The sequence below is a fragment of the Hemisphaericaspora subhashii genome (genome assembly GCF_019202705.1).
Source record: "Hemisphaericaspora subhashii strain CBS 10753 chromosome Unknown scaffold17, whole genome shotgun sequence".
Taxonomy (NCBI): domain Eukaryota; kingdom Fungi; phylum Ascomycota; class Pichiomycetes; order Serinales; family Debaryomycetaceae; genus Hemisphaericaspora; species Hemisphaericaspora subhashii.
In genome coordinates, this window is record NW_026057434.1 from 133,653 (window position 1) to 155,096 (window position 21,444).

At 35.6% G+C, this 21,444-nt stretch overlaps 9 protein-coding genes across 9 annotated transcripts; 3 read left to right on the forward strand and 6 right to left on the reverse strand. All coding sequences in view use genetic code 12, as the record gives it.

The window, feature by feature from the left end:
- Nucleotides 1-2,583: 2,583 nt before the first annotated feature.
- Nucleotides 2,584-4,365, forward strand: BCR1 (transcription factor BCR1; the record flags this gene model as incomplete). Its single annotated transcript, XM_049409602.1, has 1 exon — nucleotides 2,584-4,365. The coding sequence occupies one exon, from the start codon at nucleotides 2,584-2,586 to the stop codon at nucleotides 4,363-4,365; it is 1,782 nt and encodes a 593-aa protein (XP_049261239.1).
- Nucleotides 4,366-4,692: 327 nt separating this feature from the next.
- J8A68_005527 (uncharacterized protein) lies at nucleotides 4,693-6,945 on the reverse strand (the record flags this gene model as incomplete). The annotated part of the gene is made up of 1 exon (XM_049409603.1): nucleotides 4,693-6,945. One exon carries the CDS (start codon nucleotides 6,943-6,945, stop codon nucleotides 4,693-4,695), a length of 2,253 nt encoding a protein of 750 aa, XP_049261240.1.
- Nucleotides 6,946-7,856: 911 nt separating this feature from the next.
- Nucleotides 7,857-12,902, reverse strand: J8A68_005528 (leucine-rich repeat domain-containing protein; the record flags this gene model as incomplete). The annotated part of the gene is made up of 3 exons (XM_049409604.1): nucleotides 7,857-9,071; nucleotides 9,222-10,109; nucleotides 10,728-12,902. The coding sequence occupies 3 exons, from the start codon at nucleotides 12,900-12,902 to the stop codon at nucleotides 7,857-7,859; spliced, it is 4,278 nt and encodes a 1,425-aa protein (XP_049261241.1).
- Nucleotides 12,903-13,774: 872 nt separating this feature from the next.
- On the reverse strand, nucleotides 13,775-14,620 carry J8A68_005529 (uncharacterized protein; the record flags this gene model as incomplete). Its single annotated transcript, XM_049409605.1, has 1 exon — nucleotides 13,775-14,620. One exon carries the CDS (start codon nucleotides 14,618-14,620, stop codon nucleotides 13,775-13,777), a length of 846 nt encoding a protein of 281 aa, XP_049261242.1.
- Nucleotides 14,621-15,031: 411 nt separating this feature from the next.
- Nucleotides 15,032-15,367, reverse strand: J8A68_005530 (uncharacterized protein; the record flags this gene model as incomplete). The annotated part of the gene is made up of 1 exon (XM_049409606.1): nucleotides 15,032-15,367. One exon carries the CDS (start codon nucleotides 15,365-15,367, stop codon nucleotides 15,032-15,034), a length of 336 nt encoding a protein of 111 aa, XP_049261243.1.
- Nucleotides 15,368-16,313: 946 nt separating this feature from the next.
- On the reverse strand, nucleotides 16,314-17,132 carry TRM9 (tRNA (carboxymethyluridine(34)-5-O)-methyltransferase; the record flags this gene model as incomplete). The annotated part of the gene is made up of 1 exon (XM_049409608.1): nucleotides 16,314-17,132. One exon carries the CDS (start codon nucleotides 17,130-17,132, stop codon nucleotides 16,314-16,316), a length of 819 nt encoding a protein of 272 aa, XP_049261244.1.
- A 173-nt stretch (nucleotides 17,133-17,305) lies between these two features.
- Nucleotides 17,306-18,028, forward strand: J8A68_005532 (uncharacterized protein; the record flags this gene model as incomplete). Its single annotated transcript, XM_049409609.1, has 1 exon — nucleotides 17,306-18,028. One exon carries the CDS (start codon nucleotides 17,306-17,308, stop codon nucleotides 18,026-18,028), a length of 723 nt encoding a protein of 240 aa, XP_049261245.1.
- A 410-nt stretch (nucleotides 18,029-18,438) lies between these two features.
- J8A68_005533 (uncharacterized protein) lies at nucleotides 18,439-19,248 on the forward strand (the record flags this gene model as incomplete). The annotated part of the gene is made up of 1 exon (XM_049409610.1): nucleotides 18,439-19,248. One exon carries the CDS (start codon nucleotides 18,439-18,441, stop codon nucleotides 19,246-19,248), a length of 810 nt encoding a protein of 269 aa, XP_049261246.1.
- A 21-nt stretch (nucleotides 19,249-19,269) lies between these two features.
- Nucleotides 19,270-21,357, reverse strand: J8A68_005534 (polynucleotide 5'-hydroxyl-kinase; the record flags this gene model as incomplete). The annotated part of the gene is made up of 1 exon (XM_049409611.1): nucleotides 19,270-21,357. One exon carries the CDS (start codon nucleotides 21,355-21,357, stop codon nucleotides 19,270-19,272), a length of 2,088 nt encoding a protein of 695 aa, XP_049261247.1.
- Nucleotides 21,358-21,444: the final 87 nt, after the last annotated feature.

Sequence of the window (21,444 nt, forward strand, 5' to 3'; positions counted from 1 at the left end):
AGCTGCATTTTTTTGAATTTTTTTTCTTAACAAAAACACAATGACAAGTAGAGTACTTCTGTTGTAACGTGACATCGTTATAAGCTACCCTCAGCGTTCTAGAAAAGTAAGATAATTAAACTTCATTAAACACGTCATTGCTTATTTTCAGGTTCTACATCATCGAGAGAGAGGGGAGCAATTTGTTTTCTCCTCGCTAAAATGATACATTTAGGCTCGACTTCAACTTCCCCTTGTACTGAAAAGGGGCAAGATCCACTGGCGCAAATGATTCTTATCGGTCTTAGGAACCTGAAAATGATTCGATCAAAAGAACGGTTTAATCGCCAAACATAAATAGCAATATTTTTTGGTTCACGTTTTTGAGGTAAGAATATCCGAGTTAGGCTTATTGTTTTTCGTCTTTAGTAATCGCCACCCCATAGGGAAACCAGCAAATAATAGCTTCTAGAATTCTTATCTTCATGAAACAATGCGATCTCAAAAATCAATAATGGTTAGAAGCCTTTGTCGGAGACCCCCCAAAAACTAGTTCCCCACCTGAAATAATAATTTTATATATTTTAGAACGTCGTGCTTGATTCTTATCCTATTTCAGGTTCAAAAACACGAACCTGAATGATGGGGTTATCAGGAGAGACTAAAAATGGCAAAGTTGTCATACGATTAAAGTTCATTTTAAGGGGGGTCAAAAACAATTGGCATCCATTGAAATGATTCACTGGAGACAGATCCAATTGTCAAAGGTGTTTGACGGTACATGATAATGATTTTACTGTTCTTAGGAAAGAAGGTAGAATCCCATGGTCGTTTTGACAAATTATTTTCTACGGAAATCTTATTTTGGCGATTTAGATTTATAAAATATTATTAAAATATAAGAAAATATAAGGATCATATAAAAAATAAAGAATGTATCAATTTTTTTTTGTGAAAAAAAAAAAATAAAAAGGGGAATTGCTTACGAAAATATAAGGTTTTTGCGTGCATACAGCCAAAAAATATTTTTAGAATTAGGAACAATAAATTGTGAATTGGCGCAATAATATATTTTTTTCGATGCGAGATAAAAAATATATCAACTAGCCAAATCTTCCATTTTTTAGAAATTTCCTAACCCTTTTTTTTCAAACTTTTATTCTCTTATCTTATGTTATTAACAAAAACTACAGTTTCCTGTTGTGGGGTCGATTTGACGAGAGATCTTCTCGAAGATTTTTTTTATTTATAATACATAGATTCAGCTTCATTAGACTTTGATCAGATTTATAGATTTCAAAGAAAATATCCGGAAAAATACCACACTATATTTAACACAAAGGGGAATCAAGTAACACCTGACTCCAGATAATAATTTTTAGTCGAAACCAAAAGTCAAAATTATTATTTAATTTATATCAACGGACTTATCAAATAGTTGCAAGAATTATTTTTTTGGGCACACATTATCCCAAAAACATTTTCAGATAATTAATAAATTTTCAGAAGAAGAAAAATAACACACATCAACAAAACTAAAAGTCTTAGTTTTTTATTTCAAGAGACTTAGATTTCAGGTTTTCAAAAAGAACGTTTTTGAGATCAACTTTATTCGGATAGATCCCCACGGCTGATTAATTTGAAGATCCGCACAAAACAATTTGGCTTGGTTTAGTGTATTGGCCAAACATAGAGCGTTCTAATTGTGGAAGCTCCAATTATCATTATACTAGTTTTGGAAACAGGCTTTGTTAGCAGCGCGTCAATCAAGTTTGTAAAGACAACTACCCACAAAACTGCATAAAAAATAAAGGGAAGAATTTGAATTTCCATTTTAAAAATATTTTTTTTTTAAATTTAATTCAAAAATTATTTTAGAACCAATTTGAAACCAAATAAAAACAGGAACCAAAGAAAAAAAAAGTGTTTTTTTTATTTACAGTTTTATTTAAATTTGAAGGTAATCATTCACTTTTTTTTTTTCATTCAAAAAGCAGACACATTTTCCCAAACTCCCTTTCCAAATACATTTGACTTGTATTTCCTGAAACTACTCACTCATTTACACAAGCATTAGTCCAGCTAAGTCTGATTATACTTCGACTTGATTTGTAAGACGTCAAACAGGGAGAAAAAAACGGAGTGAGTTAAAAATAAAAGAGCAATCAAGTGTTCGCGACAATCTCAAAGGGGAAAAAATAATACCCGTTCCTACATTTCTTAGTTCCAAACGAAATCTTCCATTAGAGAAAAAAAAAAGGTCAATTACGAGAAAACAGACAGACATTTTAAAAAGACATCTCACATACATCCACATTATACGGCACTATCATAAACCTATCAGTATCTTTAACAGTTCCAACGACACTCTCTTGAAAATTTTAACTTTTACTTTCTGACATTTTTGTATAACACGAAAGCAGATAGACAGACAGACAGACAGAAGGAGAGAAAGACAAAAATAGAATTGAAAGATTTATGAAACTTAGAGTGAAAGAAATCATAAATTAACAAAGGAAATCACTCAAGCACACAAGAAGAACGAGAAGTGCTTTGAACAAATCTATACTTAAGAAGGAGTGAGAGAGTTAACACATAGAGAGTATGATAACGAATAGTCATCTATATTCACCTAATCTGCAATCTCAACAATCACAACCCTCCTCGGGTCAGATTACTCCCCAACTACACCCTCAGAACCACCAATCCCATCCACATTACCTACAAAATGGGGCAATGGACTTGTCTAATGCACATCAACTGCCAAGGCAGCATACGGCGGCTCTGTCTGGAGGAGGATTATTGCTTCCACTTCCAGCAATCAAAATACCACCAATACGGGAATCAGAACAATCTCAACTATCCTCACCAACTTCTCAACAAGACATGGTTACTGTTTCTAATGTAGGAACTAACCAGAAAACAAAATCAAAGAGACCATCCAAAGGCAGAGTCTTCCAATGTACTGGATACCCAGGATGTACTATGTCATTCACTAGAAGTGAACATTTAGCAAGACATAAACGGAAGCATACTGGTGAAAGACCATTCTCATGTCCATATTGCTCCAAGAATTTTAGTAGATTGGATAATTTACGTCAACATAAACAAACGGTACATTCTTATGAAACGTATTTGAATAAAAATGATGAAGTGGAATCCAAGGGTAAGACAAGACGGAAGAATAAGCTTCAACGTCAACAACTGCATGAAGAGCAACAACAGCAACAACAGCAACACCCGGAATCACAACAACAACCACAACAACAACAGCAACATGCCATTCAACCACCACCTCAATATATGTCCAACCAACCAAGTTATCAAAATGTAAACTCAGGTAAGATTATTCAATATCTGAATCAGTACTATGTTCAACAATCATATGCTCAACCTATACTATCTCCTCAAAATGGATTCTACATGCAACAACAGGTGTCACCAATTGTACCTCATCACCATTTTCAACAACAACAGCAACAACAACAAGTACAAAGGGATATTACTAATAAACCACTACCACCACTTCCTGCGCCTCATCAGCAGCAACAACAACCAACAACACAAGTTTTGCAACAACCCACGCCAATGGAAAAGCGCGAGTTACCAGTTTCTGATGATTTGAAGATTCCTACCCATCACTTTAGTAGGAAGAGAAGACCAAGACCACTTTCCTTATTACGTTCAACTCATGATTTAGGATTATCATCAGATGAAGACAGTTTGAAGTCAGCACCTGCAAATTCTACATTTGACACTACTGCCACTAGTATATCATTACCGCCACCTTTAAAATCTGCATCTTCAATTACATCATCGACATTTTCATCAAATTTGATGAGTCCATTATCACCATTATTTCATCAATCTATTAGAAGTACACCAAATCTCCATCGTACCACTTCTTCGAATATATCTTCAAAATCTCCACTAACACAAATTTTTAATCGAAATTCGGTGATTTCAAATTCTAGTTTACCGTCGGTATCTAATTTACCTAATCCAACTATCCTATGTACTACATCAGTTAGTGAAAATATCCCCCCTACTATGGCTCCAATTATTAGTACCTCATCATCATCCTCAACATCGTCACCTAATCCAGATAATAAGAGGAATTGGTTAAAGGGAGTATTGAATGCAGAACAAAAAGAGAAATCTTTGGATATCGATGCAGCAAGTATTCCATCAGTTTCGATAAGTTCAGCTAGTCCCAAACCTATGAAAGTATTGATTGAGAGGATAAATGAAGGAGATGGGGATAGTTCACGAATGACAGTTGAACAAAATAAGGAACATACTTCACCTCCATATATATCTAAAAAGCCTACTATCAATAGTTTAATTTCGTCAGAGGAATCAGTTTCTCTGAATGGACAAGATTAAAATGATATTTATTTCTGTCCGAGTTTAGTTTTGGTTGCATTTTATTAGTATTATCATCAGCATCATTATTGTTATATGTATAAGGTTTGGTTTTAACGACAATGAGTTTTATTGTTCAGTTCTTGGAGAGGGAGAGAATGAATGAAATAACATTTTGGTTCATTTTTTATATGTTTATTTTAGTTCTTGGGGTTTCTATTATTTGGAAAATTTGGTATTTAATTTGATTTTCTTCAAGATGTTTGTATTATTTATTGATCTATATATTAGTTAGTTTCACATTTTTAGAAAGATTATATGAGTTTTTTTGAGTATTGAGTTATCGTATCAATCGTACCAGTCAAAGTACTTCTGTTCAATCATTGTGGACCAGCATATAAAATCATGATCTCCTCTTACACGTTCTCTATGAGTACCATCCAAAGTGAACTCATCAATAGCCGGACAAAACGTCTTAACTACATCAACCAAAATTTGAACATCGTTCATGTCTGGATTATGAACAAGAATCAATTCTTGTAAGTTGACGCACAGATACAATACTAAACTTCTGACTGCACCTGGGTGGAAATGATTACCAGATAAATCCAAACTAATCAAAGAACCAGGAAATACCAATTTATTTCCATTCTCGAGAAATCCATTGATTTCAGTACTTCTCATTGACAATACCTTCAATTTTATTAACTCGGATAAAGCTGTTGGTGAAAACGAAGAAATTGGATTTCTGTCTAATCGGATCCATTCCAATGTTGGAGGTAACTTATCTAATTTTGAAATTTTGCAACTGAATAGATCCAAATGAGTCAAGTGCTGATAGTTTGATGAAATTATGTTATTAATTGCATTGGGACTCACTGGAGTATGTTTCAAATCAAGCTTTCTCAAATTTGTCGGGAACACATTGGCAGAGATTTCTTTAACCCATGGACATTCTTCTAACGAAAGTATTTCAACCGTATCAGGTAATTGAAAGTTAGAACCACTAATATTGCCAAAAATATTACACAGCAATTCAACTTCTTTTAGTGAAGGTGCGTTGTTGATAATCACTTTCTCGAGTTCATTTTCAAGCAAATCCAATTTTTGCAACATGGGTGGAAGGTCGTTCAATTCCGCCAGCTTTAGCATTGAAATTTTGAGATGTATTAAATGCTTTGGAAACATTATATCGCCGATTTTGATCTTGCTAGGCGAGGAACATTCCAAGCTAAGTAAGGATTCTGGGAAAACAATCCCATAGAAAGTAGATGCACCAAGTCTCAAGCCAGTGAGGGACGGAAGCTGCACATTGCTCCAATCATGGGGGCCGCCCTGGTCAAAGTATTCATCCTCATGAGTAATCACTTGCACTGTATTAATATTTAAAAACTTTAGTGAATTGGGAATTTCCATTTTTGATGGATTTTCGAGTCCGATGTGCGTCTGAATTTGAAGAACTTTCAAGCCCGGAGGAAGCTTACAATTCGTGAACGGATCCTCTTCCTGCCAGCCTGTTTGCTTAGCAGAGAAATTGTGAATATTAATTTCTAATGTCTCTAAAGATTGAGGAAACACTACATTGTCAAGGACTGATGTTCTTCTCCATACATTCTTGTCTTCAATTCTAAATTCTCTCAAGTTTTTGTATGATTCTAGGGATTTTAAACTCTGCATAATAGATGTGGAACCTCCATTTCGTGAGTTCTTTAATGCCACACGTTGAATTTGCAAAGGAAGCTTTAACTGGCTCATACTCTTTATATCCGCCACGAGATGAAAGTCACGTAAATTTTCCAAATACGAAATATCCAATTCGTCAAAGTCACAGATAAATAATTTTAAGCATTCCAATCCCAAAGGGAAGCTAGGAAGTGAGCTCGAAGATAGATCTATTTGCTGTCTCATAAACTGCGAGGGTAGACTACCACTTCCTCCTAATTGCAACTTTCTTAAAGTAGATGGCAAGGGTGGGAGTGTTCGAAAGTTTCCAATGAATTCCAACTCTTGAAGGTTTTCACCCCAGCCTTCTCGAAAATTTATTTGAAAGTTGTCACAGCGAAGGGATTTAATTGACGAGAATAGTTTTTTGTTAGACAATCCTGGTACTTCCCAAACTCGGTAAACGTTGTATATCTCAAAATCAAAACTGTTTACATTGCTTGGGATAGATTCATTTAACAAAGTGAAATCAATTCTGGGTAATTTCTTTAAAATCTCTGGATGCTTTTTATGAAACCACATGAATAATTCAATATGGGTAAAACAAACAATGTTGGGACAAAAGTTTGTATACTTCTTCATCAATTGCACGAGTGCAACTGGCCGCAATTTTTTATACTCCCTTACATTCGCGAAGTAGTCTTCCACCTCATAATCGACTGGCTCTAGTCTTGGAATGGCTTGATATTTATCCATATGGTAAAACTCATCAGCAGAAACGATTTTTATGTAGCGATATACTGAACGTGCTGCAAATTCTTGCAAGATTGGAATGTCAGAATAAACTTCTAAATAATCATTAGGAATACAATCAATTATCAATTGGATAACATTATGCGGAAGCTTGAGAATTGGCTCTGGTTTAAAAGCACTGGACATTTTATTACATTCACGAGAGGATTAATGTGTTGTTTATCAGGGTTTGATAATTTGAGCTGAAATTTTTATTCCGTTGACCCTGAAAAAACGCGCTGCCAAATTTCAGTTGGAATAGGCGATTACCATAATCTCTACAAGGAACGGACTGAATAATATCGTTGTGGCAAAAATTGGAACTAGTTGCGTGTAAGAGGATCCGTGTTCTATACGTTGATCGAATCCTTTTGCAGGTAATTAATACCAATTCCTGCAGTTAGATAATATAGGGTGATTGATCGGTTGCTGGTTACTGACTATTCCTGAATATCATCAGTATTTTGGACATGCCGGGTTTAAACGAGTACTTCGCTTATACATTCATAAGAATTCCTATCAGTAGCCACAGCTTTCATCTACTGGATTTTACCTCATCTATTTCAATTTGCACTCGGGTATTTCTACTGTTAACTGATATTGGTTCCATCCCGGAAAGCCCCACTTCCCATTATTATAACAATGAATCTGCAGCTATCCTCATAGAGTTAGTGGTTTAGATAAAATTAGAACACTCGGACCAGGAATTTCCATTGAACTGGCGATGACTTGTATTAGAAATAAACTGGTCACACCCTTTCTGCGTGTTTGAATGTCTACATTGTTTAATTTTGAGGCCTATTCTAGATCCCACAAACATAATCTCAATTTGTCAGATAATGCCTTCCATTTCGTATTTTATTTTAATTCTTGGGGTTCTATTTTGGAAAATTGGTAGACAATTTGATTTTTTTTGGGATATTTGTATTATTTAGTATTCTATCTATAACTGGTTTCAAATCTTTAGAAAGATTATAGCCATTTTTTTGAGTATATATCTACTCGGTCATTGAAGTTCTTGGGGAAAATCATAATATATATGACGATGGCTAGCAAATTTATATATCAAAATATAATGACTCAATCAGCGTGGACCAACATATAAAATCATATTCCCCGCTTACATGGCCTCTAAGAGTGTCGTCCAAAGTCAACACATCAATATCAGCACAAACCTTCTTAACTACATCAACCAAAATCTGAACATCAGTCATTTCTGGATTGTGACCAAGAATGAATTCTTGCAAGTTGACACACAGATCCGACAATAGATTTTTGGCCACACCGGGGTTAAAATCATTGGCAGAAAGATCCAAAGAAATCAAGGAGGGTGGAAATACAAATTTATTACCATTTTCGAGAAATTTATTGATTTTCATTCGTCTCATTGACAAGACTTTCAATTTTGTTAACTTTGAAAAAACTGTTGGGGAAAATGAAGGAATCGGATTCTTGTCCAAGCGGAGCCATTCCAATGTTGGAGGTAACTTAACTAATTTTGAAGAAATTTTGCAACTGAAAAGATCTAGATGAGTCAAGTTTTGGTAGTTTGATGAAACTAGGTTTTCAATTGTGATACGACGTACTGGCGTGTCACTTAAATCGAGTTTTCTCAACATTTTTGGGAACACATTAGCAGCTATTTGTTTAACCCATACACATGTCAGCAAAGATACAATCTCCACAGTATCAGGTAATCGGAAATTCGAATTATCGATACTTTCAAGACGGTTATACAGTACATCAACTTCTTTTAAATTTGGCGCATGATCTATAATGACTTTCTGGAAACAATTTCCAGACAAGTCCAATTTTTGCAATTTGGGAGGAAGATTCTTAAATTCCGACCGTACGGCCGAAAGCTTGAGATGGACTAAATTCTCTGGCCATGGGTAATCGGTCACATCGATCCTCATAATTGAATACAATTCCAAGCTAACTAAGGATTCTGGAAATTTAATCCCACAAAAAGTAAATGCAACTAGTCTAAAGCCAGTCAACGAAGATGGAAGTCTTACTTTGCTCCAATCAGTAGGGGTGCTGTCATAAAACTTATTACCGACACCAAGGGGATTTTGCACTGTGCTGACACTTAGAAATTTTATCGAATCCGGGAGTACCATTTCTAATGGGTTATTAAGTCCAACGAATGTCAGAATTTGAAGAGTCTGCAAGTTTGACGGAGGCACAAAATTTCTAAACGGATCTTCATCGTGTCTACCACCTATTCTACCGTTGTAATCGTCTATATTAACATCTAGCGTCTGTAGAGACTGAGGAAACGCTACACCGGAAAGGAGCGATGTTGATTTCACAACATTCCTATCTTCTACTCGAAATTCTTGCAAGTTTGTATACGATGCTATTGAATTTAAACTTCGAATTGAAGGCGGCGTAGTTCCATTTCACGAGTTCTTCAATACCACACGTTTGATTCCTGGAGGAAGCTTCAACTGGTTCATATTCTTAATATCCCCTTCTAGGAGAAAGTCTTGCAAATTTTCTAAATAGGAAATATCCACTTCATCAAATTCACAAATAAATAATCTTAAAAATTCCAATGTCAAAGGAAAGCGAGGAAGTGAACTGGAGGAAAGATCTATCTGCTCCCTTCTGAATTGCCATTGTAGCTCACCGCATCCTCCTAACTGCAACTTTTTCAAATTAGAGGGCAATGGTGGAAGCTTGTGAAAGTTTCCATTGAACTCCAACTCTTGAAGATTTTCACCCCACCCTTTTTGAAAGCTTGCTGGAAAATTATGAGTCCGAAGGGATTTAATCGACGCGAATAGCTTTTGGTTAGTTAATCCAGGTACTTCCCAAACTCGATAGATTTTGTACATCGCAAAATCAAAATCATTTACGTGGCTTGGGACAGAAGCATTTAACCAAGTCAAATCAATTCTTGGTAATTTTTTTAAAATCTCTGGATGTTGGTTATGAAACCACATGAATAATTCCATTCGAGTGAAGCAAACAATCTTTGGGCAAAAGTTTGCAAACCCCTTCATGAATTGAACAAACGCAAATGGCTTCATTTCTTTATACTCTATAACATTGCCAAAGTAGTCTTCCACCTTATAATCGATTGGATCTAACCTTGGAATGGCTTGAGATTTATCCATCTGGCAAAACTCATCAGTGGAAATAATTTTAATGTAGCGATATGCTGAACGTGCTGCAAATTCTTGAAGTGTTGGAATGTCAGAATAACCTACTAAATATTCATTGGGGATATAATCAATTATCAATTGGATAACGTTATATGGAAGCTTGAGAAATATCTCTGCTTTAATATCACTGGACATTTTCTTACCTTCACTTGAGGATCAAGTAAGTTGTCTATAGAGGATGATAATTTGATCTGAAAAATTGTTCACCAGATGGGAGTCCCCCCCCCAGAAAAAAACGCGTAGCCAAATTTCAGTAGCTACGCGTGTTGACCAAAATGATTGTGGTACAGCGAGCAAGAAGTAGTCACCATTCTCCCTGAAGAAAACATTTTTGACAGACTGACTAAGATCTTTGAGCTTCAACTCCGTATATTTCGAAGTTTGGATGGTTTGTTTGCAGGTCTATTCTTGATAAAATATAACCTTCATTTCTCTATTGCTACATAAACTAGTTAATGTGGCATATGATAGTTCATCTTTATTTATATTCATATTTATATTTATATTTGCATTTGCTTTAATTATTATTTTGGAAGATTGTCTACATAAGTCAATTTCTTCATGATTTTTAGTCTTAATTATTCTGTATACTTGTTACTTTCACAACTTTAGCAGAATTATATCAGTTTTTTGAGGAGATATATAGTGTGCCCTATTGTTACTTGTATATTGACAATACACTACCTTCGACTAATTCAGAACTCAGTAACTCTCTTAGTAGTGAAACCAACAGATAAAGTTATGTTCCCCTGTCACTCGCTCTCGAAGAGTATCATCCACAGTCAACTCAGCAATATTAGGACAGAAGGTGTTAACTACATCAACCAAAACTTGAACATCTTCCATATTTCTATTACGACTAATAACCAACTCTTTCAAATTGACACATGCCTGCAACAATAAATTTTTGACGGCACCAGGATGAAAATGATTCTCAGAAAGATCCAAAGAAACCAAAGAGGATGGAAATACCAATTTATTTCCTCTTTGGAGGGGTTTAGTGATTCTGGTTCTTCTAATTGACGCTACTTTCAATTTCGTTAGCTTGGACAAAACAGTTGGTGAAAAGGAAGAGAGGGAATTTCTGTCCAAGCGGATCCATTCCAATGTCGAAGGTAAGTTATCCAATTTTGAAATTCCGCAACAGAATAGATCCAAATGAGTCAAGTTTTGGTAGTTTGAGGAGACTATGTTGTCCAACATCCTTGGCCGTATTTGATTATGTTTTAACTCAAGCTTTCGTAACATTTTTGGAAACACATTAACAGCTATTTGTTTGATAGGGCATTCATCTAAAGATATGACCTCAACAGTATCTGGCAATTGAAAATTAGTATCATCAATATTTTCAAAAAGATTACACAGTAACTCGACTTCTCTTAGAGAAGGTGCATTTTTGATAATCACTTTCCGGAGTCCATTTTTAAGCAAATCCAATTTTTGCAATTTAGGAGGAAGCTTCTTAAATTTCCCCTTATGTACCTTCGAAAGTTTAAGATGAATTAAATTCTTTGGCCACAAATACTCCCTGAATTTTATCTTCAGGTACTCACCTGAAGATAACTCCAAACTAACTAAGGATTCTGGGAATTCGATCCCGTCGAACCTAGGGGAATTAATTTTCAAACCAGTGAGGGAAGGTGGTAGCCTAACTTTGGTCCAACCACGAGAATCAAAATATGCTCCATGCACACTTAGAAACTTTAATGAGTCGGGAAACACTAGTCCTAATGGATCATATCCAAAAGACATCAGGGCTTGGAGTAGTTTCAAGTTTGGCAAAAGTTCAAAATTTCCAAACGTATCTCCTTCGTTTTGTGTGGTATTGTTTATATCAATCCCTAAAGTCCGTATAGACAGAGGGAGAGACACATTGTCAAAGATTGTTGTTGTTGAGCTATACTTATCCTCAACTCGAAATTCTTTTAACGATTTATATAATTCTATTGAGACCAAATTCTCAATTGACCGTATGTTTGGATGTCTGGATGTTGTATGTCTGTTATAAGTTAGCGTGTATCTGTCTGAGGTTGGTTCGTTTCGCGAGTTCGTCAATATTACACGTTCAATTCCTCGAGGAAGTTTCAATTGGCTCATTTGCTTAATGTCTGCATCTAGGACAAAGTCCCGTAAATTTTCCAAATATGAAATATCCAATTCATCCAATCCACAAATAAATAATCTTAAAAACTCCAATCCCAGAGGAAACCGGGGAAGCGAGCTACGTGATAGATCTATCTGTTGCTTCCTAGACTGCCATGGCTGATCACCACTTCCTCCTAGTTGCAACTTCTTCAAATTAGACGGTAATGGTGGGAGTTTGTAAAAGTTCCCAATGAATTCTAACTCTTGAAGGTTTTCACCCCAGCCTTCTTCAAAGTTTTCTGGGAAGTTGTCGGTCCGAAGGGATTTAATTGACGAGAATAGCTTTTTGTTATTAAGTCCAGGTACTTCCCAAACTCGGTAGATATTGTACACATCAAAATCAAAATTATTTACATGATTTGGGACAGAATTATTCAAGCAAGTTAAATCAATTCTTGGCAATTTCTGTAAAATCTCCGGATGTTGCTTATAAAACCACATGAATAATTCCATTCGAGTGAAGCAAACAATCTCTGGCATAAAGTTGACATACTTCCTCATCAACTGTACAAACGCAAGTGGTCTTAATTTTTTATATTCCACAACATTACCAAAGTAGTCTTCGACTTTATAATCAACTGGTAATAATCTTGGAACCAACGATTTCTCCATTTCTACAAACTCATCAGTAGAAATGATTTTTATGAAGCGACATCTCGGAAGTTCTTCAAGTTGTGGAATATCAGAACAAGCTTCCAAATTTTCATCAGGTACATATTCAATTATCAACGGAAGGAAATTATCTTCAAGATCAAGAATTGACTCTTGTTTAAAATTATTGGACATTTGACTTGAAGGAGTTATCTACTTGGGGTTGCAGTTAGGCGATCTGAAAATTTTCTCATCTCAGATTGAAAAAAATATGCTGTCGTCTAGTTTCCGTAGGAATCGCAGGTAATTACTATTATCTCGGAGGAAATCATCTCCGACAGACTGCATACGATCTTTGATTCATAAACTGGAATCAATTGGGCCTAAGAGGATTAGTATGGTCCACAATTAAGCGTACTACTTCGATAGAAGCCAATCTTTTTTTATCTCTTGTTCTATAAATTATTTATATATTGTGTTAGATGGTAAATTCTTTCAAGTAAGATCAAATCGATGGGCGAACTTGGAGAAAGCTGCATTTGAATCAGAGAACAGTCATTCGCATTTTGTAGTTATAAGGTTTCTCAGATATCAAATCTCATTAATCACGACATATACTTTTACCATTTCCCTTTTGTTTCTTGATTCATACAGTTGATTAATCAAGTGGATCTGGGGTCGCTTTTTACACTGGAGAACCCTTCAGGGAGAAATTATTGACGATCCCAATGAGTGTTAAACCCCATAGTTAAGTTGGTAGTTCTAACTCGCGCAATGTAAATATTCCAGTAAATAATGACACTTTGGGGTTGTTGACAAAGGACCCGAATTGCTTTGATTAATATTCCGATCATTCCTCTAATCAAGTCTAGGAAAGATGGCACCTTGCCAGCTGTCCGAAACGATTTATCTGGACTTCTGGTATTCAAGTATATAGCTGCAAATTGTTAATCAACCTGACAACTGTCCGAAACGATTTATCTGGACTTTTGGTATTCAAGTATATAGCTGCAAATTGTTAATCAACCTGACAACTGTCCGAAACGATTTATCTGGACTTTTGGTATTCAAGTATATAGCTTCAAATTGTTAATCAAACTATCAATACAATTCAACTGAAAACTTAATTCATGATTAAAATCTTCATCGAGTTTAATAAAATTAACCAATTTGTTTAATAATTCACTTAATCTGAATAAATACTTCACATTCTGTAAGTATCTTGAATATAACTTATTCATATTTTCAAATTTATTCTCCATCAATTGTTTAGTATTTAAACTCGAATTATATTCACTTAACTGATCTCTTAAACTAGGCAACAACTCTGTCATTATGAATCTTTCATATCGGTTTATCACTGATAACAATTTTTGATTCTTCCTTAGCTTTCCTTTATGTATAGATGATAATTGAGATATATCTCGTACTAGTTGTTGTATTCTTTCCTTGGAAGTGGAACTTGGTTCTGGTATTGGAGGTAAGTCATATTTCTTTTCTAGCAAATAGTGTAATGGATCTGGATAAGAACTATATGGCTCTCCGATCTGCAGGTGTTTCCTTTCTTCGTTTTGTTCTTCTTCATCCTCTTCGTCATCTTCATCTCCCTCGTCTATATCATACATTTCATGATGATTGTTCTGTTCCTCGATTCGTGATTCTTGCTCTGTATTTTCATCATGATGCGGAAACTGTGGAACTGCTTGTAATAATTCTTCCGAGATTTCTAGTTTAGGATACGTCAAATATTTGTAGTCGATCATTTGGCTAATCTTGGTAATTAGTTGTTGATTATTCTGGATTTCATTGGATAGTTGATCGACAATATCCAACAATGGTTGAATGTTCTCAGTCTTTAGAAGGAAGTAGTAGTTCGATGGAGGAACTAAACCTGCTTGATTTGCGTCTGTCATTGTGTTTTCAGACTCCTTGTTTATTCAATGTGTTGTCTATTGCCCTATCAAGTAACACAACAGAAATTTTGATGTGCAAATAGAAAAGATGGCGCTACCATAGATACCGAAATGACTACACAAATTTCTTCTTATACCTACATTCTTATTTCTATCCCTTGTCGACCCATCTAGATGTTCTTCTCCTTGTTCCCCTTCTTCTACTACCTCCCCTTCCTCTCTCTTCCTCTCCTCCACCGTCCTGTCCTTCCTCTTCCATAGCTTTCCTTCCTCTTCCATAGCTTTCCTTCCTCCCCATAGCTCTCCTTCCCCTCTCCTTCTCCTTCCTCCCCCTTCTCTCCTCATCCTCCCCATCCTCTCCTTTCCTCTCCTTCTTCTACAATATATACTTAAATGACTATATATAAACTCTTACCTCCCTCCCCCTGTGATTAATTCTTTCCTTGTGGACTCATTTAGATGTCCTTCCCCTTCTTCGACTTCTTGTTGTTCTTCTGGTTGTTCTTCCACCGGTACATCCTCTGTTGTTTCCCTTTGTTTAATCTCATCTTCGAAGTTCACAGGTTCTGCATCCATAAATGATACTACATCCCTTAGTTCGTCCAATACAATTGATTTGATGCCTTCTTGAACCTTCAAGTAAATTACACTCATAAACATTTCTCCATCATGGATCCATAAATGCTCTATCACCATCATTGAATCCTCATGTATCCCTTCCCAAATTCTATCAGCAATGAAATCCATATCAAATTCTTCCCAAATTCTCTATGATCATAATTGAAACTTAAATCAAATTGTACCACCACAACCTTGGAAACGACATCAAATTGTTAATCCCACTATTGGTCCTAATTCCAACCTAGATCAAGTAAACCTTCTTCCATTGAAATCAGATAAGAAAACCTATCACACAAACTAATCATTGGTCAGGTGGCTAATTCATAATGACAGGATCAATTAAACTGATCCATGGAGTCCAGTCAAACTCTCTCTAAATTGAATTACCAACACTTTCTCATCTTTAAGTTTTATTCTTGAAATTGTTTTGTGTATTTGGTTTTGTGGTTTAGGATAATAATGGTTGAAACTCTGATTTCTAAAAGTGATGAATGAAATATACAGTTGACAACTAATGACTGCTATTCCTGCAATCACGATAGTGAACATGATCAGATGTTGATGATAAAGGAGTAGTAATATTGTATTGTTGATTGTCGTTGGAAGAAGTCTCAATTTTGTTTCTGTGGTTTGATTTCATTTCTTTGGCGGCTTTTGTCCCAAATTGGTCTCATTTCCCTCTAACAATTTCACACTAGGAATATTTCTTTTAACTTTCTAAAGCAAAAGGGTCTTTGATAGATTGGTGATATTAATAAAGTAGTTGATTGAATATATTATTGAAATGGTGGAGTATTCTTTGTGGAAAGTAAAACAGGAAAAGAAGAATAAAATTCTAATTTTTTTTTTTGCAATCTGGCGTCTAAAAATTGTGTTGCAAATATTCTTAGTATTTCTGGAACAACACAAAAAAAGATCTAGACCTGCCCATAGAGCCACGATAATTAACCATAATGGTAGTTAAGGTTTCGCAACGGTGATTGCCTATGATATTAAGATATAATTACGGTATATTATGTATTTATATGCTAAATAATATTACTAATAGTACAGACATATATAATGACCAATTTTAAAGCTTCTTTATTACTACCCACCAATTATCCTTTTCATATCCTTCTTCCACTATGGAACATGCTTTAGTTTTAAGTGCATTATCAACCAATTCACCCTTCTTGTACAAATGATAGAATCGATATTTGGTTTCGCCTGCTTCTTCTTGTTTCTGCTCCGGTTCAGTTTCTGTAACAACCTCAGCCTCTGGCAAAGATTCACTTCCGTCTTTATCACTTTGGTTCACCTGTTGATGTTTTCTTGCTCGCTTTTTCTTTTCTTTCTTTGGTTGAGGTTTCTTCAAAACCCAGGGAATCAAAATATCCTGTTCATCACCTTCTTTATATCCTCTACGTGAATTCTCTTGTTCTAATGCCCAACAATATATCAAACATTCCCCACCTGATTTTAATTTCGATAAAATTTCAACAATCGCTTGTATTCTTCTTTCTTCAGTAGCAAAATGATGAATAACAGCAATTGAAATTGCAAAATCAAAAGTGTTATTAGGATGTGGTAATGAAAGTCCATCGGCTACACCTAAATTATAAGTATTTTTGGAAATATCTTTCCCACATTCAACAAGACCTTCGGATCTATCAGTACCTATCATAAATAACTTTTCGTTAACATTCAAATATTTCCCATTCCCACAACCTACATCTAATCCAATGGCATAATCGGGGCGGGATTTTAAAAATTTTTCAACAATTGGCCAGGGTTTATATCTGGTTTGGGAAAAATGAGGAGCGATTTCATTATATACTGTATGAACAAAGTTTGCTTCTTGTGATTTGGGGTCTAAACCCTTTTCGATTGGAAGGGAAGGAGTAGCCATTTTGTGGAGGTGGATTGCCAACTATAGTTCCAAATAGATTTCCGATGAGAGTCGAGACTAATAATAAAATGATTCTGAATCTCAATTATTTTTTCTGAGGAAATTGGGGGAATAGATTGGGGGAGCAAAACAACATCCAAACAGACACCTCGATACAGAAAACTCTATAAGAAATGTTTTCATTACTATGGTGGTTGATTAAGACAGTGCTATATTTGATACTCTTCACATTAAGATTGATCAAGAGAATAATATATTTGATAATTATCATTCTAATTATAATTGGACCAATTCTATGGTATTCAATAACCCGAGCATATTCAGATTCATTTAAAACTTCATTCCCAATAATAATACCAGTTGGTATTCAATTTGGAAATGAGCAATTCAATTTCCCTGATTTGGTTGAAGCTACACAACTTCAAGTTACTCAAGAATTAAGATATTTAACCGATAAACATGTCAAAGTGAAATTGTATGATTATCTTCTGCCCGTGGCAGAGGTGAAAACTCCATATACTATTGAATTGGTATTATCTGATCAAACTCACATGGGAATGAATGAGGATGGGAAACGAGCATATGTGTTTTATACCCTAGATTCAATCTATTCCAATGATTTACCATTTTTAATTACACAAACGATTCTATATCATTTACTTAAGCCTCAGATTGAAATTATAAACAAATCAGATCCATTGACTGTTTTCCCAACAGTTCTAGATAAACATTTACTTGAGGAAGAAGGTTTTAGTGGATTTGCCATACAACTTATTCTTTGGTTTGAGGGATTGGCAAGGAGAGATCAACAATTAAATCAAAACAGAACGCGTGATTCATCTGTTGGAGTAGCAATCTCTAAAAAGTTGCAAGCTACTACAATAAGGGTTCGCTAAAGATATTTGTGTAATATATCATACGGCAGTACGGATTGATTTCATACTTCTCCTATCAGGGAGGATTGTCATAGATTTTTATAGTATACGTACGTCTTAAACCAATCATATTCTAACAAACGTAGAATTCACTTTGAAGAATAAATTTATAGAACCCTGTACTACATTCTGTGTGCCATACTTTACATACCGCTCTCGGGATTCAATCAGGATATCTAGACGACATACAAGCGTACAAGAAACCTCTTGAAAGGTCAATCAATCACATTTCCATGTTTTTTGTAAGAAGGCGGGTGCTACCAGTTGCGCTGTAAAATAAACAACAAAAAATATTTACAACTCTCTTCAAATCCTTCCCAGAAGCTTATTGGATTTATCCATTAGAACAACCAAAACTAAGCAGATCAATAATGACGGAGATGATAGAAATAGAATATGAATCAGATGCACTGTATGACACTGATGTCAGTCTAGATGAAGAAGACGAAGAATTAATCTGGAGAGTATTTTTCAGTGCATTAGATAAAACCAATAATGAAGAAAACCTCGATGAAGAAGAAGAAGATTCAGATGATGAGGAGAACTATGATGATAATTATGATAACGACCAAAACAACCAGGATGAGGATGAAGACGACGAAGATGATGACGAGGAGGATTTGACTGATCTTTCTGAGATTGATGATGAAGAATTAGTTGAAAAATATCGAAATCTAAAGAAAACCATGGTGGATAAGAACCTTACTGAAGAAGAAAAGAAACGATTATTAATTGCCAATTTCACTGAGGATCAAATGGAAAGATTTGAAGCGTATAGACGGATGACGGTGAATAAACCGGGTGTGAAGAAGATATGTAATGGAGTCCTTGGTCATTCTATTCCTCATAATATCGCCGTGGTTATTGCCGGGATATCCAAGCTGTTTTTGGGAGAAGTTATAACCAAAGCATTTGAGATCCAGGAACGGGAAAATAAAGCGAGGTTGATATTGGATATTGATGCCAAAAAGAAACAAAAACGAGAGATTGTTCATAGTTTACAACGAGGTCAGGACATTGAAGTTGATGAAAGAAGGTTGGTGTATGAGGGTGATAGGATAGCGCCACTTCAACCTCATCATATACGAGAAGCTTGGAGGATATATAAATTGGAAAATAGTAGTGTTTTTTCAAATCCGAATAAACGTCAAGGAGACGCTGATGGATGGTATTTTAGATAGACTATATATGACTATGTAATATTATGAACGTTGATGACTTCTTCTCATGACATTTCGTCTAGCTTTCCAAACTCCACCTACTTTACTCTTAGCTTCAAAACTCACATATGGCATTGTGAATATATCATCGCTATCATCATTCTTCCCTGCCTTGATCCTCTTTCGTTTCCTCTTCATTGATTTCACCTGTTGGGAAACCAACTCAGGATTCAATACTTCTATACTTGGCAACTCCCCCTCTCCTCTCACAAGCACCAATTTATACCCTGACTCAACATATTCTTTAATATTATCAAGAACGAGATCCAGTACATACACATTCATATATCTTTCTAATTTATTAATACTATGAAGAATAAGCAATCCAAGATATTTCACTTTATTAATATCATTAGTATGTAATATTTCAAGTAATGCCCCTGGATCGAGATATTTCGGATATGTATCATGTTTAGGCTCTGAATGAAGATCAATTTTGATAGATTGATATAATTCATCTTCGATTGCGTAGATGCCCAATATTGTCGATTCTATCAATGTCAACAAATCCTCATAATTGAAATCATACCCTTGTGTATGATTCAATACCGAAACCGCATTGATTCCACTAAACCCAGATCCATCACCAATCGTTTCATATGACACCCGTAGCGGAGACTGGTCTAATAAATGTTTCTCAAATTCGAACACCCCTTGTCGATAATGGAAATATGTCAATTTATTCAAGATCCTAATCTGGGCCGCGGAATATTTCGGACTCTGATACATCCCTTGCAAGACCTCCAATTCCCCAAACGACAACCCAGCACAAATATCCACATTATCACCATGATCGCGATCCACAAAATTACTCAACAAAATCAACATATCCGGTTTTATGAAGTCGGTTATTTCGATCAAGAGTTGTTTTCCATATCCCTTAATCCACCCCGGGGTATTAATTATCAATCTATTCCCGCGGGGTTTGTGTTCGGTGACATAGATGTGGAATAATTGTTTGATGATGGCGATGTAGTGGTCAGGTAAGTGGACAGGACTAGTATATCCGAAATAATGATCATGGCGGTCGGTGATAGTGGTGGTGAAGGGGAATGATGTGGCTAGATTTGGATGGGTGGACAGGAATTCGCAAAGGGATAGACTGTATGGATATGAGAATTCGGATTGGCCGGGGTCGAGATCGAGATAGGAGATTGGGGATGGATTGGATGATGGGTCGAGTTGGAAGGAGGTTAGGAGTGTTTTGGAAAATGTTGATTTTCCGGTGTTTTTGTTTCCGATGACCATGATGATTTTAGGCTCTTTGCTGTTGTCCGAGGTGAGTTCGGTTATTTTGTTAGACCATGATTTGTCAATTGCAAGTCCAACGATGCCGGACTTTTCCTTTAGTATTATCTCAAATGAATAATTCTCAAACAAACTCGGTGGTTCCAAACTCTCAAGATCATTCCCATCATCCCCAAGTCCCCCATTAAACACCAATCTCTTGAATGGAGAATAATATTTCCCTATATTTTCCAACCCCGTTCGATAATTCATCAACCTGATCACCGATTTATAATCACTACTAAACAAATGTTCATTCTCGGCAGTTTTCGTATCCCGTATCCCCACGGATCGATCCATGACCTGTGTACTCGAAATCATGGGCAATGATTGCGACTGTAATGCAATTATATCATATTTAGTTTCTGGACATGCTGTCATATAATGACATCTATTAAACATGATTGCACCTCTCTCGATAATTAATTTACATTGTCCTTGGATGATGATGTATTCGTTGACTTTTAATCCTATGATTATGGATTCTCCATCGTCGCTGAAGATCAAATTATCATCATCCGGAAGAAATCGGGATTGCGTAGGTAGTTTTGATGATCGGATTGGAGGTGGGGTGGGTATGATTTGTTGTCGGGATGGAATTTCTACAGTATTAGCTGTCGGTATCTCATTTTCATCGGGTTGTTCTTCTTCTTCATTCTCATCGGAGGAATTTTGTTGATATTGAAGCAATCCTTCATCTTCGTCCTCATTGTTGTTGTCGCTTCCTTCATGGAATATCGAACTCATTGTCGAATTATCCTTTAGAGCAGCATATGCACTCATCTATATCTATTTATCGAAGGGTGTTTAATCATATTAGAAGAGAAATGAAGAATCTGAAAAATTATTCTTTTTTTTTGCAGGTTATGA